The sequence below is a fragment of the Panthera pardus genome, unplaced genomic scaffold (genome assembly GCF_024362965.1).
Source record: "Panthera pardus isolate Hobbes unplaced genomic scaffold, ASM2436296v1 HiC_scaffold_8, whole genome shotgun sequence".
NCBI lineage: Eukaryota > Metazoa > Chordata > Mammalia > Carnivora > Felidae > Panthera > Panthera pardus.
Genome location: NW_026527013.1, coordinates 82,114,259 through 82,131,208, shown reverse-complemented (window position 1 = coordinate 82,131,208; position 16,950 = coordinate 82,114,259). Strand labels below are relative to the sequence as shown.

Sequence of the window (16,950 nt, the reverse complement as noted above, 5' to 3'; positions counted from 1 at the left end):
CCTAAGTGTCCATGTCCCTCCCATGGCCTCAGTTCCTGAGACAGTGGTTCCTGTATCCACAGTTCTGGTATCACCTCCATCCTATTGTTCCCCTTCAAGTGAGGGGTTAAGAAGAAAGCATTCACTTCTCTTACATAATGCTAAGTTATACTTTTTGATCATGTAATGAAGTCCTGTGAACTAGACAGAACTACTGGAGATTTTTGTTAGACAGAACTTCTACAGATTCCTCTAAGAGCTCAACTATGACAAAATGTTTATTAGGCACAAAAGTTCCAAAGATTCACATACTGGCCAAGCAGAACTCTAGGGATAATCATTAGAAATAAAAAACCATCTAAAGGTCAATTTTTAGGTCTGTCAGTCTTTGAGATTTAGTGACATATGTGAGCCACTGGGAGTAGAAAGACAAATAAGACATAGTCTCTTTCCCTGCCCCTCCTCAATTTAGAGGAAAAGGGGGACATATAAAGAGTCAAGTGGGGCACTTCAGTGGCTAAGTTGGTTGAGTGGCCAACTTTGGCTCAGGTCATGATCTTGCAATCCGTGGGTTCGAGCCCCACATCGGGCTCTGTGACAGCTCAGAGCCTGGAGCCTGCTTCGGATTCTGTGTCTCCCTCTCTGCCCTTCCCCTGCTTGTAGTCTCTCTCTCTCCCTCCCCCCCCCCCCCAATAAATAAACATTAAAAAAATTAAAAAAAAAAAAAAAAAGAAAGAAACAAGATACCAGTAATGGACTGAATTGTACCCTCTGCCCTGTTCATATGTTGAAGCCCTAAACGGCCAAATGCATAGAGCAAAGGTTGAATGAAGTTGTAAGCGTGGAGCATTAATCCAATAGAGCTGGTATACTTCTAAGAAGAGACACCAGAGAATTTTCTCTGCTCACACACAAAAGAAAGACCATGTGAGAACAAGTGAGAAGGTAGCCATTTACAAGTCCATAAGAGAAACCTCACCAGACACCATCCTGATGGCACATTGATCTTAAGACTTCTAGCCTCTAGAACTGTGAGAAAATAAATCTCTGTCACTTAAGCCACACAGTCTGTGCTATTTTGTTATGGCAGCTCGAGCAGTACCTACAAAGAGTGCTGTAATATATACAGGAAAGACCTATAACTAAATTGGGGGGTTATGAAAGGATTCTCAAAGAAGGGGGCATCTGATGCCTAATCTAACTGAGAGAACAAGAAGACGCTGCTGACCAGGTAACTATAAGGAAAAAGGGTTACCCAAGCAAAGACAGTTGTGTGTCCAAAGGCAGAGAACATTAAAAAAACAAACAAACAAACAAAAACACCCGCAAAATGCTGAAGAAACAGCGAAGAGCTAATTTAGTCTGGTTAAACCTGGGGAAAGATTCAACAAAGGATTGACTAAAAACTTGGCTTTCACTTTGAAGGCAATGGTAACTAAAAAGAGATTTAGACCTTAAGTGGCTGGTTTGGATTTGCAATTTAAAAGGTAAATGGAGGGGCGCCTGGGTGGCGCAGTCGGTTAAGCGTCCGACTTCAGCCAGGTCACGATCTCGCGGTCTGTGAGTTCGAGCCCCGCGTCAGGCTCTGGACTGATGGCTCGGAGCCTGGAGCCTGTTTCCGATTCTGTGTCTCCCTCTCTCTCTGCCCCTCCCCCGTTCATGCTCTGTCTCTCTCTGTCCCAAAAATAAATAAAAAACGTTGAAAAAAAAAATTAAAAAAAAAAATAAATAAATAAAAAAAATAAAAGGTAAATGGACAGGGCTGCCTGGGTGGTTCAGTCAGTTGAGGGTCCAACTCTTGATTTCCACTCAGGTCATGACCCCAGCGTTGTGGGATAGAGCCCCATGTCAGGCTCTCTAATGAGCATGGAGTCTGCTTAAGATTCTCTCTCTCTCTTTCTCTCTCTCTCTCTCTGGGGCGAAAGGGTGGCTCAGTCGGTTGAATGTCCAACATCAGCTCAGATCATGATCTCACAGTTCGTGGGTTCGGTCCCCGTGTCGGGCTGTGTGTTGACCGCTCAGAGCCTGGGGCCTGCTTCAGATTCTGTGTCTCCCTCTCTCTCTGCCCCTCCCCCACTCACACTCTGTCTCTTTCTCTCTCAAAAATAAATAAAAATTAAAAAAAAAATTCTCTCTCTCTCTGCCCCTCTCCCCTGCTGGTGCTTTCTCTAGCTCTCTCTGTAAATAAATAAATAAATGAATAGAAGGTAGAAGATATAAGGGCTCTTGGCAAAAATCTGGGTGAGAAATGATATAAGCAAAAAGCATAAATGTAGTTGAGGATACACAGTTGAGATACTTATGTAACTGAAGTGAAAAACTATATGTAGTTGTGCAAAACCAAGTCTGACTGCATGTGATTCTTTCTACCTTTCAGGAGCTAGGGATGGTTTAGAGAATGAGGACACAACTTTTAATTAAAAAAAAATGGAGGCACAGGGGTTTCTAAGGTGCCAACAGATTTTTGAGGGTCATTAAGGGTCATATCAACACTTTGTCACTGGCTGTGTGACTTGAAGTGGGTTAAGTCACTTCTTTAAGCTTTACTAGGAGAATATTCAGTGTTTATCACTTATGAACACTTATAATGTTAAACTTTGGTTCTGAACTGAAAAAGATCTACCTCATGTCTGTTCTAACCTGTGTTTCTTATTTAACTTTGGCAAGCCAGTAAGTGAATTTCAGACACAACATGTGAACATCTAGTTACAGTGGAAACTTCCTTGCCCTCAAATAGTAGAAAGCACAATGCACAGAGATTACAATCAATGGTACTGATTACTCATTACTCTCATTAGCAATTACAGTTTCTGACTACTTTAGAATAAAGCTTTCTCCTGTAGGTAAACTAGAAAGCATTAGAAGATAGCTACATTTAGATTAAGTTCTCTTAAATCTTTTGGGGAGGACAGCAAACACAAGATGGTAACTCAATAAAAATTGGGATTACTACACCTAGAAAATAGCTGATAAAAATACAGTTAGAAGAACTATCATATAATAGCATTACTTAACAATAACAATAAAGGTCAAATTCTTGAAAGTGATTAAAAATTGCATATGAAAATCCTTGGACATGTTATTACACCCCATTGCAGGCATTCTAGGAATTTATCATAGGAAAATAATTCAAAATATAAGAAAAACTTCACAAATACATTCACTTCAGCAGTAATTCTAATAGCAAAAGACAGCAAAAAGCTTAAATGCTCAATACTGATGTAGGACAGTATATAATAATTTAAAAATATAATTATAAAGACTATGATACTTGTGATTACATAAGGCAAAAAAATACAATTGTTTATACAGAATAATCAAAACTACATAAAAAATGTTACAAAGTAAACTGAAGGGCCAGATTACAGGCAGGTTTTTAAAATTTTTTTCCTATATTTTCCAAATTTTCTTCAATTAAAATTTATCATTTCTTTAATCAGAAAAACACACAAATCTCTCTATTGATAAAAATCACAGAATCTTCATAATTTACTCTCTCTTAGGTATATATGATGTACCTTGGCTCAAAAGAAACAACTTTACCTAAATAAAAGTCTGAAGGCTTTATTGTATTTTCATTTACTTAGAAGATACTTATCTGAAAAAAAAAAAAAAGATACTTAATCTTTTACTTAGAGTTTGTTGATGAAACGTATTTAAATAATCATTCAGGATTACTATCATGTCTTTTTAAAAAAGCAAGACATTAAAAAGACTGAAAGGGTGCCCACTGAATTAAAACCACTGCTTTTGTTACAGTGCTGGGATGCGAGTGGTGTCTTCTTCAAGCCTCCAAACACTCTATAGAGCATCACGTATTATGCCTTGTGCGCTGCTGCTCTGACTGGGCACCAGAGTGCTGCTGTGCTGGGAGGCAGCGTAATGGAGTTGTGTTAAGCATGTGGCTTGGTAGTCAGATGGCTTAGACTCGAACCTGGATTCTACTGCCCCTGGGGACTGTGTGACTTGGGGCCCTCAGGTCCTTCGGGTCCCATCTCTATAAGCTAGGCAAACTACTGGTACCAACACTTCACTGTGCGGTTGTTAGAATTAAGTGAGACTCTGAAAAGCACTCAGAATACTGCCTGGCACACAGACTCTCAATACAGAATGAGGACAGTCTCCAAATATGGTGGTTAGAAGAAAAGAGAAACTATAGCTGATACAGGAAAAATGAACTCACATAGCTTGTATACAAAAAGACTGGTGTGGGAGTGCCTGGATGGCTGAGTTGGTTAAGAGTCTGATTCTGGATTTTGACTCAGGTCATGATCTCCCTGTTTGTGAGACTGAGCCCCATGTGGTGATCTGGGCTGACAGCATGGAGTCTGCTTGGGATTCTCTGTCTTCCTCTCTCTTTGCCCCTCCCCCACTGTGTGCCCACGTGCACACACACTCTCCCTCTCTCAAAATAAATAAACTTAAGAAAAAAAAAAAGACTGGTGTGGTAGGTACATGTGATATGTATGTGCATTTTGAAGAGACTTTCTAATTGTTAAATTACTCTCAATTTGTGTTTTTCTTTAGCCATTTGCAAATTCAAGTTTTCATAAAAATTATAATGGAACATAACTGTTTTCTCAAACATTTTTAACACCAAACCAGCTGTGTCTTATTAAATGAAATATCACAACAAATGTGTATCTTCATACTCCATATAATTAGTATATGTTTTCTCAAAAGCCTTAGTAAGCCTAAAAACATAACATTCTGAAAGTTAAAAGCAAAATGAATTTCTATCACTTAACTATACCTTGAAGAAGATAAAGGACAAGAAGCCAGAAAAAGATGACTTTTGATGTTACTTGTAACCACCACCGGAAGAAAAAGGGAAAAAACACAACTCGAACAATTCCCTTTCTAGTCAGAGAAGTCCAAGGACTTTCAGGTTTTGCCTTTGCAAATGCAGACCCTGAAAAAAGTCAAATAAAATGACAAAATACATGCATCATTCTTTAATTTCCTTAGAGAAAATATTTCAACATTTGAAGGACAGAGAAAACCATGTATAATTTTAGTTTGCACTATACTATGAGTGAGAAATGCCCAATTTTGGGTGGTAGGCACTTTTAAAAACATTCTTAGTGCTATCTTATTAACTTAGGTACTCTGAAAGAAACCATTTTAACTGAAATAACAGCAGAATTTCTCCCAGATATTTTATAAATACAAGACAATGTTCAAAGGTCAGTTCCAATTAGAAATTAAAAATTACCACTTAAATTTTTATAAACAAGCCATATAGTTGGCTAGGCAAACACAAGCTGCTTTTCTTTTATTTCTTGGACTGATCTTTAGTGGGGAGAAAGACTAGTCAATGGTATTTAAATACTTCCACTATGTCTTTCTTGTACTATTCCCACCTTCATTTCGGCTCACATTTCTTTTATCTCTACATATATATTTAACCCACTTTGAATAATGTTTCTTCAGGGTCAATTTCTAATTGCATTAAGCTGTTATTTATTCAAGACTCACCTCTTACAAGATCAACATCTATGAGGTCTGGTTTCACATGCGCTGTTTTCTTTGGTTTATTCCTTAAACCCTATAATATATTAAAAGTAGGATTGGTAAGGGAGTAGATCTTAAAGTTCTCATCATAAGAAAAAAAAAATCTTTGGAAATATGTATGGGGATGGATGTTAACTACTTATTGTGGTATCATTTCTCAATACATATATTTCTCAATATATAAAAATATTGAATCATTATGTTGTACACTTAGAATATAATCTTATATGTCAATTATACCTCAATAAAAAAGTAGAATTCAATTTACATATTTTTAAATCCAGAACAACAGAAAATAATCAAATTCTAAAGATTTCAATTAAAAAAACCCTGTAAGTAATACACTGGACAAAAATATAACACATCACATATTTGTTACAATTGGAACATAACTGTAGTATTGTAATAAATTTTATTACTTTCCAAAAGGATACATTTAGGGATGTGTGTAACATGTGAGGTCTGTTTATTACTAAAAGTAAAATTCTAAAACAAAGACTATCATAACCAGAACTCAATTTGGATGTAAAGCCTGAGACGGTCCAGGAGACTGTGTTGGCCCCAGATCTGCACAGGAGAGTATACTGGGTGGGGCTGGCTGGGAGAGCAGTGGCCCTGAAAAGCCCTCAAGGTGTGATGTTGGGGGTGTGGCTGCAGGAAGCAGAAGATCACAAAGCTGGGGACAGACAGGGATGCAGACTTCTCAGCAGATGCCAGCATGTGGGGGTGATACTAGCTGAGACCCGGAGAGGATGATGCAGATCTCAGGGTCGCCACTACGTTCACATGCCAACCACCAATGAGACCACAATGCCACCTAATCACCTTAGAACTTAGATGCCATGCCCAGGAGGAAGAGGAGGGAAAGCAGGAATCATGAACTGAATTAGTTTAAACCCAGAATTACTGAACACTAAGATTAAGTTTCTGCCATCAGTGTATGGAGCAGGAGCAGAGGCAGAGATCAAAATCACTGAAAAAAAAAAAATCACACTTTATAACTTAAAAAGGGATGTTAAGAATTGGAAGAGCTTAGACTAAATTCTTTAGGAGTCAAGTGCTGAAATATGACACAGTGTGTAGGTAATTTGTTTACTATTCATTCAGTTAATCAGGTAACTTTGTAATAAATTCTGTTTGGTCCTAATCCAAATAACAATGACCCGTAAGGTAATCGTTTAGTTAAGTACTGTTTGCATCTGAAACATAGAAAAGGAGACTATTTGAGCTCAGAATTAACGGAGATGTTTAAATCAAAAATGTACCCTGAAATCAAGAAGGAATTAACCTTAGAACCCCTTCGAATAGTTGTCCATGTGAAGCTGAAAACCACTGGCAGGTACAAAAACAAAAGAGTCAGGACTGAAGACACAGCCATGGTAATTTTATATATATAGTCAATCTTCATATTCATAGATTCTGTATTTGCAGATTTACCTGCTCACAGAATTTATTTGTAACCCCAAATCAATACTTGCTGTGCTTTTGCAGTCATTTGCAGACATGCACAAAGTAAGACTGGCAAAAACTTTGAGTCACCCAATGTGCACATTCCCATCTGAAGTCAAACAAGGCAACAATCTGCCTTCTTATTTCAGTTCTCATGCTGTAAATATGCATCCTTTCACAGTCTGTTTTCATAAAGTGCTGGTTTTTGCTTTTTTTATGCTTCTTGTTGGTATTTTTGTTGTTTAAAATTGCCCTCAAGCACAGTGCTGAAGTGAGTATAAGAAGGCTGAGAGGTGCCTCACTGAGAAAACATGTGCTCCATAAGCTTTGTTCGGACATGAGTCATACTGTCGTTGGCCATGAGTTCAGTGTTAGTGAATCAACAATATATATTAAATAAGATGCCTTTCAACAGAAACATACAAAAACCAAGTATAAGTACTGATTGGTTGACAAAAGAGTTGTGACTAGAGATGGAGCAACGGTCAGTATCTGCTAGTTCAGTGTTTGTGGTGACTTTACACAACTCCTGCAAATAACGAGAACTGACTCCATCTGTATTCCCATTCTAACGTCATGATCGAGTGGCTAGCAGAACTATAAATCACTCCCAACATTTTGCAAATTGGGAAAACAATTCTAACAATACACATACGGAAAAACAAAATTTCTTTAATAGAGCACTAGATGTAGAAAAAAGTTTGAGATTTAATCTTTATTAGTGCCAACAAATTTGAAAACAGTAACATACTTTGATTTACTTCTTTTACACATTATTTTCCTGATAATTTGAAAATAATCTTATTGCCAATGTTTTATGGCAAACCTGAAGCTTAATTTACTGCTATGTACCTATAATTTCTAAAGATTGTTTTAAGAACTTAAAGTCCTTTGAGTGGAACAGTAAATTATCTTGATTTCTGCAATTATGTTGTTTTTCAACAACACAAGATTCATTCTTCTTGACCTTTTTTATGTGGTTCATTTCTTATTTTATATTTTATTAAAATATTTATTTTGAGCTACATTGTAGAATCATAGCATAATTGCCAGTTTTGATAAAACTCCCCTTCAAGGTAACCTATCAGACTATTTAGTGTTAAAAAAAGAAAAACAAAGAAAAATTTCACTGATAAATCTTCTAACATTAATTATTTCAATCACAAAAATAAAAGATATTAGCACCCACAGGTGAGCATTCAAAAAATCTGATTTTAATTAAGTAGATATTTTAAGTTGGAAAAATTTTTAATTGGTTTAGAGTAGACTATATTCAAACAAAATAGCATAGCTTTCAGGTACTAACTATAATTATGGACCACCAAAAGTTTAAATGAACAAAAAATAAAAACCAAGTTAGTTTAAAATAAAAGATGTTAATAATTTTTATTAAAATTAATTAATAAGATTTTCTAGTTTACTGATCAAACTAGAAAGTAGAAACAACTAAGTATTAGAAATATAATTAATCTCTAAGAATCCAAATAATGTATTCTTTATTGAATAAATACTTAAACTCTCATAGTACCTTCCTAAGGTGCAATGACACAAATTACATGAAGTTTTGAATTTTTTTAAATCTGTAAGTACACACAGATAATGTTGAGCCAAAAAGCTTAAAACAGCTGCTTAAATTTAGAAAGTACTTCTGTTCAATGATGCAGACTTCCCATGCATGGAACTATTATAATACTTAGACTCCACCAAAGGACGTAACCATCAGTTTCACTTTCCAGAAATCCTATTTAGTTTTCCCCATCCTGTTTTTCCTCTATAATGACTTTAAATAGCATGGTTCTTTTTATTGAAGTTTTGAAACTCTAGTAAGCACTAAAGCTGGGAGAAATTCCACATTAACTTTTAAATTTGGGTTAAGGTGATCAGAAAATGTAAGTTTTCAGTTATAATTTCTAAAATGTTTAAGAAAAAAATAATCTGCAACTTACAAAAAACTTTGGCAATATCAACTAAAGGTCTCAATTAAAAAAATAAACATTTCCAAAGAATTTACTTTTATGGCTTTCTTTGGTTTCTTTAGTTGCTGCTCACTGCCATGACAGAGAGACAATCGATTACAGAGGACAAACTCAACACATTCCGTACAGTGTTTTCGAAGCACCAGGTGCTTTAAATCAAATATTATATTAATACACAGCAGCTATTTCTCTACCTTCCTTAGAGTAAATGCAAAATTATTTTACACTACAAACAATTTGCCTCCACTAAAATGTTTAGCAAGAATGGAATATTTTAGACTTGTCAACAAATTGGCCCCTTTATTTAATTCAAAATAACAAGAGTAAGTTTTAATACCATTTTTAATTCTTCAATTATAAAGTACTATCTTTAAAGGGAGACATATTCCAGAAAAAAAGTTATAGTTCTTAGTCTTCTCCAAGTTCATCCTGTCAGTGCACAAAGGAATAAATAAGTAACCCTCCTTTACCCTAACCTCTGCTTAGGCATTAAAATAGTTCTAAAAATGAGGAATGCAGTTATTTGTACTGAGCAGCTTAAGAGGTTTCAAGGCATCTTACTAAACCTGTATGCTGCTCATTACTTGCTTGACTATTCCTACTTTTCCTGATAGTCTTGCCAGACTATTGTGTCATGGATCTCTTACTCTCCACTTATATCTCCCTCTTTACCTATTACATGTTGATGTTTCCCTGTGTTCTATTCTCAGCCTTTTCCTCTCATCATCCAATGGAAATCCCCTCACTCCTATAGCTGTATTATATGATATGTTATATAATACACATAGCATACATATACACATTCCTAGATACACACACATTCATACCAAGGACTCCCAAATCTCTCTCTCAAGTACCACCTGGATATTTCTAAAGCACAATTTTAAATCTGCTCCTCTTGTAGTATTTCCCATCACACTCAGTGCTGCCTAAGCAAAGTTTCTAAAACATAAGTTTAATCAGGCAACTTTTTCGGCTTAAAATCCTTCAATGTCTAAAAACAGATAGGGAGGCAAACCATAAGAGAGAACAAACAGGGTTGCTGGCGGGGAGGTAGGTGGGGGGGGGGGATGGGTTAAATGGGTGATAGGCATTAAGGAGGGCACTTGTTGGGATGAGCACTGGGTGGGTGTTATATGTAAATGATGAATCATTAAATTCTACTCTTGAAACCACTATTACACTATGTGTTAACTAACTTGACTTTAAATTAAAAAAAGGAAATACCATATGATTCTACTTATAAATGGAATCTTAAAAAAAAAAAAAGAATAAAAAAGCAGAACCAGACCTATAAACGTAGAGAACAAACTAATGATTGCTGGGGTGGGGGGGGGGCAGGGGTAAGGAGTAGGGAGAGTTGGACAAAACAGGTAAAGAGGAAAGGGAGATACAGGCCTCCAGTATGGAATGAGTAAGTCATGGGAATAAAAAGCAGAGCATAAGGAATACAGTCAGTGCTACTGTAACAGTGATGCAATGGGACAGATGGTAGCTATACTTGTGGTGAACATAGCACAATGTATGAATTTGCCAAGTCACTAAAATATGATGCACCTTAAGTTAATGTAACAGTGCATGTCAACTATACTCAAATAAAATTTTTAAAAATCAAAGTAGCACAGCTCCAGCCATCCAAGATGCTGAAAGGAAAAAAGGCTAAGGGGAGGCTAGTTGCCCCCGCCCCCTCCTGCTGTCATGCAGAAGCAGGAGGTCAAGAAGGTGGTCAATCCCCTATGTGAGAAAAGGCCCAAGAATTTTGGCACTGGACAGGATATCCAGACCAAAAGAGACCTCATCTGCTTTGTTAAATGGCCCCACTACATCCAGCTGTAATGGCAAAGGGCCATTCTCTATAAATGTCTAAAAGTGCCTCCCACAATTAACCAGCTCTCCCAGGCCCTCGACCACCAAATAGCTGCTCAACTACTTATACTGCCCACCCCCACCCCCGACACGCAACAGAGACAAAGCAAGAGAAGAAGCAGAGACTGATGCCCTAGGCTGAGAAGAAAGCTGCCAGCAAAGGTGATGTCCCCTCTAAGAGGTCGCTTGTCCTTTGAACTGGGGTTAATACTGTCACCACCTTGGTGGAAAATAAGAAAGCTCAGCCAGTGGTGACTGCAAATCATGTGGATCCCACTGAGCTGGTTGTCTTCCTGCCTGCCCTGTGTCATCAAGAGGGGGGTTCCCTACTGCATCATCAAGGGAAAGGCCAGGCTAGGCTGTCTGGTCCATAGGAAGATCTGCACCACTGTTGCCTTCACACAGGTTAACTGGGAAGACAAAGAAGCTCTGGCTAAGCAGGTGGAAGCTATTAGGACCAGTTACAATGACAGATATGATGATGAGATCCACTATCCTGGGTCCTGGGTCCAAAGGCAGTGGCTCACACTGTCAAGTTAGAAAAGGCAAAGGCTAAAGAATTGGCCACCAAACTGGGCTAAATGTATGCTGCTGAATTTGCTGCACATCAAAGTTATAAAAAGTTCTCTTTTTAAAAAAATAATAAAATAAAATAAAGTAAAATCCATCCATGTCTCCCTCACTGTATTCCAGATTATATTCAAACTTGGCAGGTAAGGCAGTCAAGCCCCTCCATGATCTGACTCCCATTTTCCTTTCTAGTTTCGTGCCTAACCATTCCAATTTCCTTCCTCCATCCACCCTATTATCAACCAAGCTCTTGAGGATTCCTCAGTCAGTCATGTTCCTTCCTTCTTGCATATTTATTTTCATATGCTCTCCATTCTGTCTGGAATGTTTTCCTCATTCTCCCTAACGTCTGTCAAACTCGGCTCATGAGTCACTTCCTCTATGCAGTCTTTCTTAACCTCCCCGGGGATGCCTCCCCCTGCACTCCCCATCACAGACCTACACCTCCCTTGCCTAACTGAACTGATCACATTTGTAATTATGTATCTTACTACAAAAATAAAATCCATTCCATCTTTTTGTCCCCATGATTTAATCCTATATTTATCATACTATGTGTTAACACCAACTTTAATTCTTCATGAAAAGTTTAAAGATTAAAAATGACCAATGGCAAAGAACCTTGCCCTTTATCATAGATGACTAAATTGTCTAAACACTGAGATTTTTTTTAAGTAACTATTAAAACTGGTTTCCAGTCTAATATACATCTTTCTATACAAGATAGAAAATGTCAAGCAGCTAAAGTAACATTCTCTGGGCTCAGATTAAATTTAGCTCGTGCAGGAACACACAGATTAGTATTATCTATGCAAATGAAAAATATAAATATTATCAAAAAAGAGCAACTGCTGAGAAACAGAATAAATTTGGTTAAAAAATAGTTTTCATGCTAGCAAGGAGCCTATGACAATGTCTTATCAGCATAAGTGATTACATGAAAACCACCTAACACAAAAACACTTTAATTAATGCCTTATTTTCCTAAGTTCTTTTAAAAAATGACTAACTTTTCAGCGAAACTATTTGCGTCCAAGTCATTCTTGTTAGTAGCACCAAAAGCAGATCTCAATGAAGCAGAGCGGCATTTGACAGGATCACTCAGGCGGGAAAAGTCCTGAAACACTTACCAGTTTAATAAACTGTACAGAGCAATGACAGCATCAAAAGGGAGGAAAAGCAAACTAGAAGTATAAGGTGACAAGTGAAAGGGGAAGACAGACAGCTGATAAAAAAATAATCATAAGAAATTAAATTTTAAAAGAACAGAAAGATGCTAAAAAGCAAAAACAATAAATAAATAAATCATCAGAGGTAAAGACACATGATTATGCCAGCATAAGAGTTTACCTCTTTATTTAAAACTTTGGAGTTTATCTCGTTATTTAAAAGTACTTTAATTAAAAGTATATGGAAAGATATAAATTAAAATGTGGTTAATAATCAACTTATAGAACTATGTTTTAGAATATACAAAATGAAATAAACTTGTTACCTTGATTTCTCTTTGCTCAACAGATTTTTCCCATATTTGTTGATCATATGCTCCAATCTATGAAAATAAATAAAATATGACACTGCATTAAATGCTCATCGTTGGTACTCATCCAATAGGTAGAATGACTCTGCTTGCATTACAAGCAACTCAGCATTCATTCAGCACAGATGAGATTCAGCTTTGTCTCAGACTTCTGCAATCAATACTGTACTCAGTGCCTCTCAAAGTATGGTTTCAGGACCAGCAGTTTTAGCACCACCTGGGAACTTGTTGGAAATGCAAAGTCTCTGGCCTCATCCCACGGTTGCTGAATCAGTAATATGACTAATAGCACCCAACACTCTGTGTTTTAAAAATTCCTCTAGATGACTCAGACACACTACTAAAGTTTGAGAACCACTACTCTAGGGAACCTTTTTATGTTTTTATTTTATTTTTAAATCAAAGGGGAGTTTATTAAAAACGAATTAAAACAGAAACTCTTAAGTACCAGTGTGTACATTGTACACACTTAAATGACTCACAAGAATGAAGTCTTTTTCATATACATCAAGATCACACCATCTTGTTGTTTATCAAAAGATGTTCAAGGAGACTCCAAACGGCATACAAGACTACCATCTTAAACAGACCGCATTTCAAATATGCAAACTATGCCACTGGTAATAAAGCTTTGGAATGGGTGTTCATTCTATTATTTGACCACAAACAGGATAGAAAGCAAGATCAGTTGAGAATTTAATCTAAAATAGAATGGAAGCTGTCATTTTCTGCACCAGCATTCCTCACTCCTCTCCTGCCATTTTTAGCAAATACTCTTTGTCTATCTTGAAGGGTCTCCATCCCTCTTTGCTGTACAGATGAGAAGCACCTCTTCTTTTGTAGAAATTGATAGATGGTTCGTTCCATTCTGCTACCAAGAAGTGCACGCTGCTGCAGCGACATTTCATCGCAACCTGGCTTAGGTTCTTCAGAATCTGTGATCCTATGCCAAAGCCTCTGTAATCACTCATTATGAATAAGTCCTCAAGATACAACAGTGTGCCAATCCGCAGGTCATATGTAAACTAGTACATGGCAACACCAACAACGCTGCGTCCTTCCAGAAGCCGGTGCTCCTTGGGCACTTCTGCAACCAGGCAGTGGTAGAAAGGGTGCTCTCCGAAACCATCCTCTAATAGATCTTTTTCAGTTAATGCTACTTGCTCTTCCATATATTCTTATTTGGCCAGTTCCTTGATCAGCCGCAGGATGTCACTGCAGTGGGTGGCAGGGGCTGGGCAGATGACGAATTTAGCCATTCTTGTCTTTTGCTTTTCTTCCTTTTGTGGACCAGGCCCCTGTACTTGAACAGCAGGAGGAGGTGGTTCCTCATTCGTCTCCCAGGAGCGTCCCTTTCTCAGTCAGGCTGGCACCATGACCCGGCGAATCTCTGCAAGCGACGGAAAAGCTTCACCAGACTGAGACTAGCGCGGCACTGGGAATCTTTATTTTAAATAAACACAATTGCTACAGCTCTAGTACCTTCAAGAAAAAACTACCAATAATAAATTCTTTATGGAGTTATTTTTAAAGAACAAAATGTCAATGTTTTACAGAATTAAAAATTCATAAACATGTAGATCACAATTACCATGTGGGTTACGGTTTAAACTGAAAAATAAAGTCTTGAAAGCAATTGAAGACACAGGGTAAACATCGAGTAGTAGAATTCCTTTTAGCTTCTATGCCCATCATTCTCAGATGCTGGAAAGTTCTCTGAAGTACACCTTCAGCGGGGCAGCATGAAGAAACCACTCTTATGGTCCATCTCAGTATTAAGAAACTAAATACTAAGAAACTAAGTTTCCCCTTAGTTCCCAATATCCAACAGGACACTGAAATGGGTCAATAACTTATAGTTTTAACTAAGGATTTTCGCTTTTAGCATTAATTGAAAATTAGAATCCTGAGAAATTAAAATTATTTCAAATAATTACAATTAAGAGACGAAATGGACACCAGAAACAGGCAGAGATATTATGAGGAAATTCAGGAGAGAGCACTTTCTGACTCACAACATCATTCTAAAAGTCCTCTTATTTACACATTAAAAAAAAATCTTGTTTCAAGGGGTGCCTGGGTGGCTCAGTCAGTTAAGTGTCTCACTCTTGATTTTGGCTCAGATCACGATCTCACATTTTGTGGGATACAGCCCCACATCAGACTCTGTGCTGATGGGGCGGAGCCTGCTTGAGATGTTCTCTCTCCCTCTCTCTCTCTGCCCCTCCCCCTGCTCGCACGCACACATGCGCACGCTCTCTCTCTGTCTGTCTCTCAAAACAAATAAACACTCAAATAAAAATCTTGTTTCAAGGAATGAGAAATCGAGAATACAGGAATGGTTTAAAGACAGACATGAAGGAGGTACAATAAAATGATTACATGATTCTGAAAAAAAAATGATTACATGATTCTGTAAGAGCCGTTCATTTTGATTATTCTCTCTCAGACATTATCTTATTCATACTAATTTCTCTGGTCCTTTAAATCCTTTTCTCTTTTTCACTGCTTTCCTGTGACTCCTTTCTTATTTTTAAAATCACTGTGTGATATAATATACCCTGCAAATTAAAATCTTAGAACACCTAGACCAAGCCACATGGACTGAACAACTCACTTATATGTAACCGAATCTGCCATGAGTGTCTCTAAAGCAGGGTAGATAATCAGTAACCAACTGGTTGGACTTAGTGGCAGAGCTGACCTGCAGTGACCAGATGTCCTTTACCCTCTTAAATTCTGAATTCAATCAAACAATCATCTTCTTTAAAATCAGAAGAGGTAAGTATGGGGACATAGATTCCACAAGAGTAATTCTGCTCTAACTTGATAATTCAGAATGACTGGGATTAATCAAAACTTACCTTTAAAATGTGTAACTATTTCAATGGTACTGTATATTTTTTAGTGAAACAATAACCAAAACTAATAAGGAATAGGCACTAATTTTTTTTTTTTTAATTTATTTTTGGGACAGAGAGAGAGACAGAGCATGAACGGGGGAGGGTCAGAGAGAGAGGGAGACACAGAATCGGAAGCAGGCTCCAGGCTCCGAGCCATCAGCCCAGAGCCTGACGCGGGGCTCGAACTCACGGACTGCGAGATCGTGACCTGGCTGCTCCACCCAGGCGCCCCATAGGCACTAATTTGTTTTAATGATTATATTGGCAGTATTTGTTTGCATGTACAAAAGAATGTACTAAATTCTAAAGAGAATTTTAAAAAGAACTATATTTTTTATTTCAAGATGACTCAAGAATATGGACATGGAAATATATGTCCCACCATCTTAAAATCAGGAAGATAAAATAATGTATATGCAAAAGACCAAATCAGAAATACATGTTAATTGTTGGGCTAACTAGGTTTGATACAATCCCAGTACAGTACTCAGTAGCTCCAGGCTTAAAAAGGTTAGGAAAGTCTAATAAATCTTGAGGTGAAGCAGTGGCTAAAAGGCGAAAAGCTTTTTGAAGGCTGAGGCACTTGTAAATAGCATCATGTAATCCTAAAAAAAGGGCAGTGGTGGTGAGGGATATTCCTATAAAAAGGATATAAAGAGGATAAAGATGGCTTATTTTACTGGGGAGTCCATTTTTCTCCCAAAGATTTAATGGGTTAGAGGAAGAACAACTTTTACTGTAACAGAATATGGGATCTTAAAACAAAGAACAAAAAAACTAGAGAAGCATCACTTTCAATTACAAGCAATTAAATGTCTCTCCAAGTGGAAACATCAGTTTTCCTTTGCAGCAGACATTTTTTGTTTTAAAAAATACCACCAGAATGGACCCTTTAGTTACATAAGCAAATAGACTACTTCTCTGAAAAAAATTGTGAGGGTGCTGTGAACCTAAATGCAGGTGCTTTAGATGTTCGTGGCTCTGCTTAGCAATGCATATGCCATTAACAAATTACTCTTAAATAGACATTCAGACCTAATTGCGTCTGAAAATTGCTTGGTTTTTTGGGATATGTGTGTAGCACATCAGAAGTATCGTGAAATAAGGGTGGTGACAGGATACCAGAAGGGCAGGGAAGGAATTCTCAAGACCC

General features: G+C 37.3%; 1 protein-coding gene and 1 pseudogene across 4 annotated transcripts in view; both read right to left on the bottom strand.

Annotated features, from left to right (window-relative positions):
• PHTF2 (putative homeodomain transcription factor 2) overlaps positions 1–16,950 on the bottom strand; it is a 126,746-nt gene that overhangs the window by 44,217 nt on the left and 65,579 nt on the right. For all 4 annotated transcript variants that reach the window (XM_053897927.1, XM_053897926.1, XM_053897928.1 and 1 more), the window contains exons 3-5: positions 12,850–12,906; positions 5,458–5,527; positions 4,733–4,891 (exon numbers count right to left, since the gene is read on the bottom strand). In XM_053897927.1, the coding sequence (XP_053753902.1) occupies positions 4,733–4,891; positions 5,458–5,527; positions 12,850–12,906 (286 nt within the window). The remainder of the gene's footprint in view (positions 1–4,732; positions 4,892–5,457; positions 5,528–12,849; positions 12,907–16,950) is intronic.
• Positions 13,258–16,950, bottom strand: part of LOC109268134 (diamine acetyltransferase 1-like) — a 36,880-nt pseudogene continuing 33,187 nt past the window's right edge.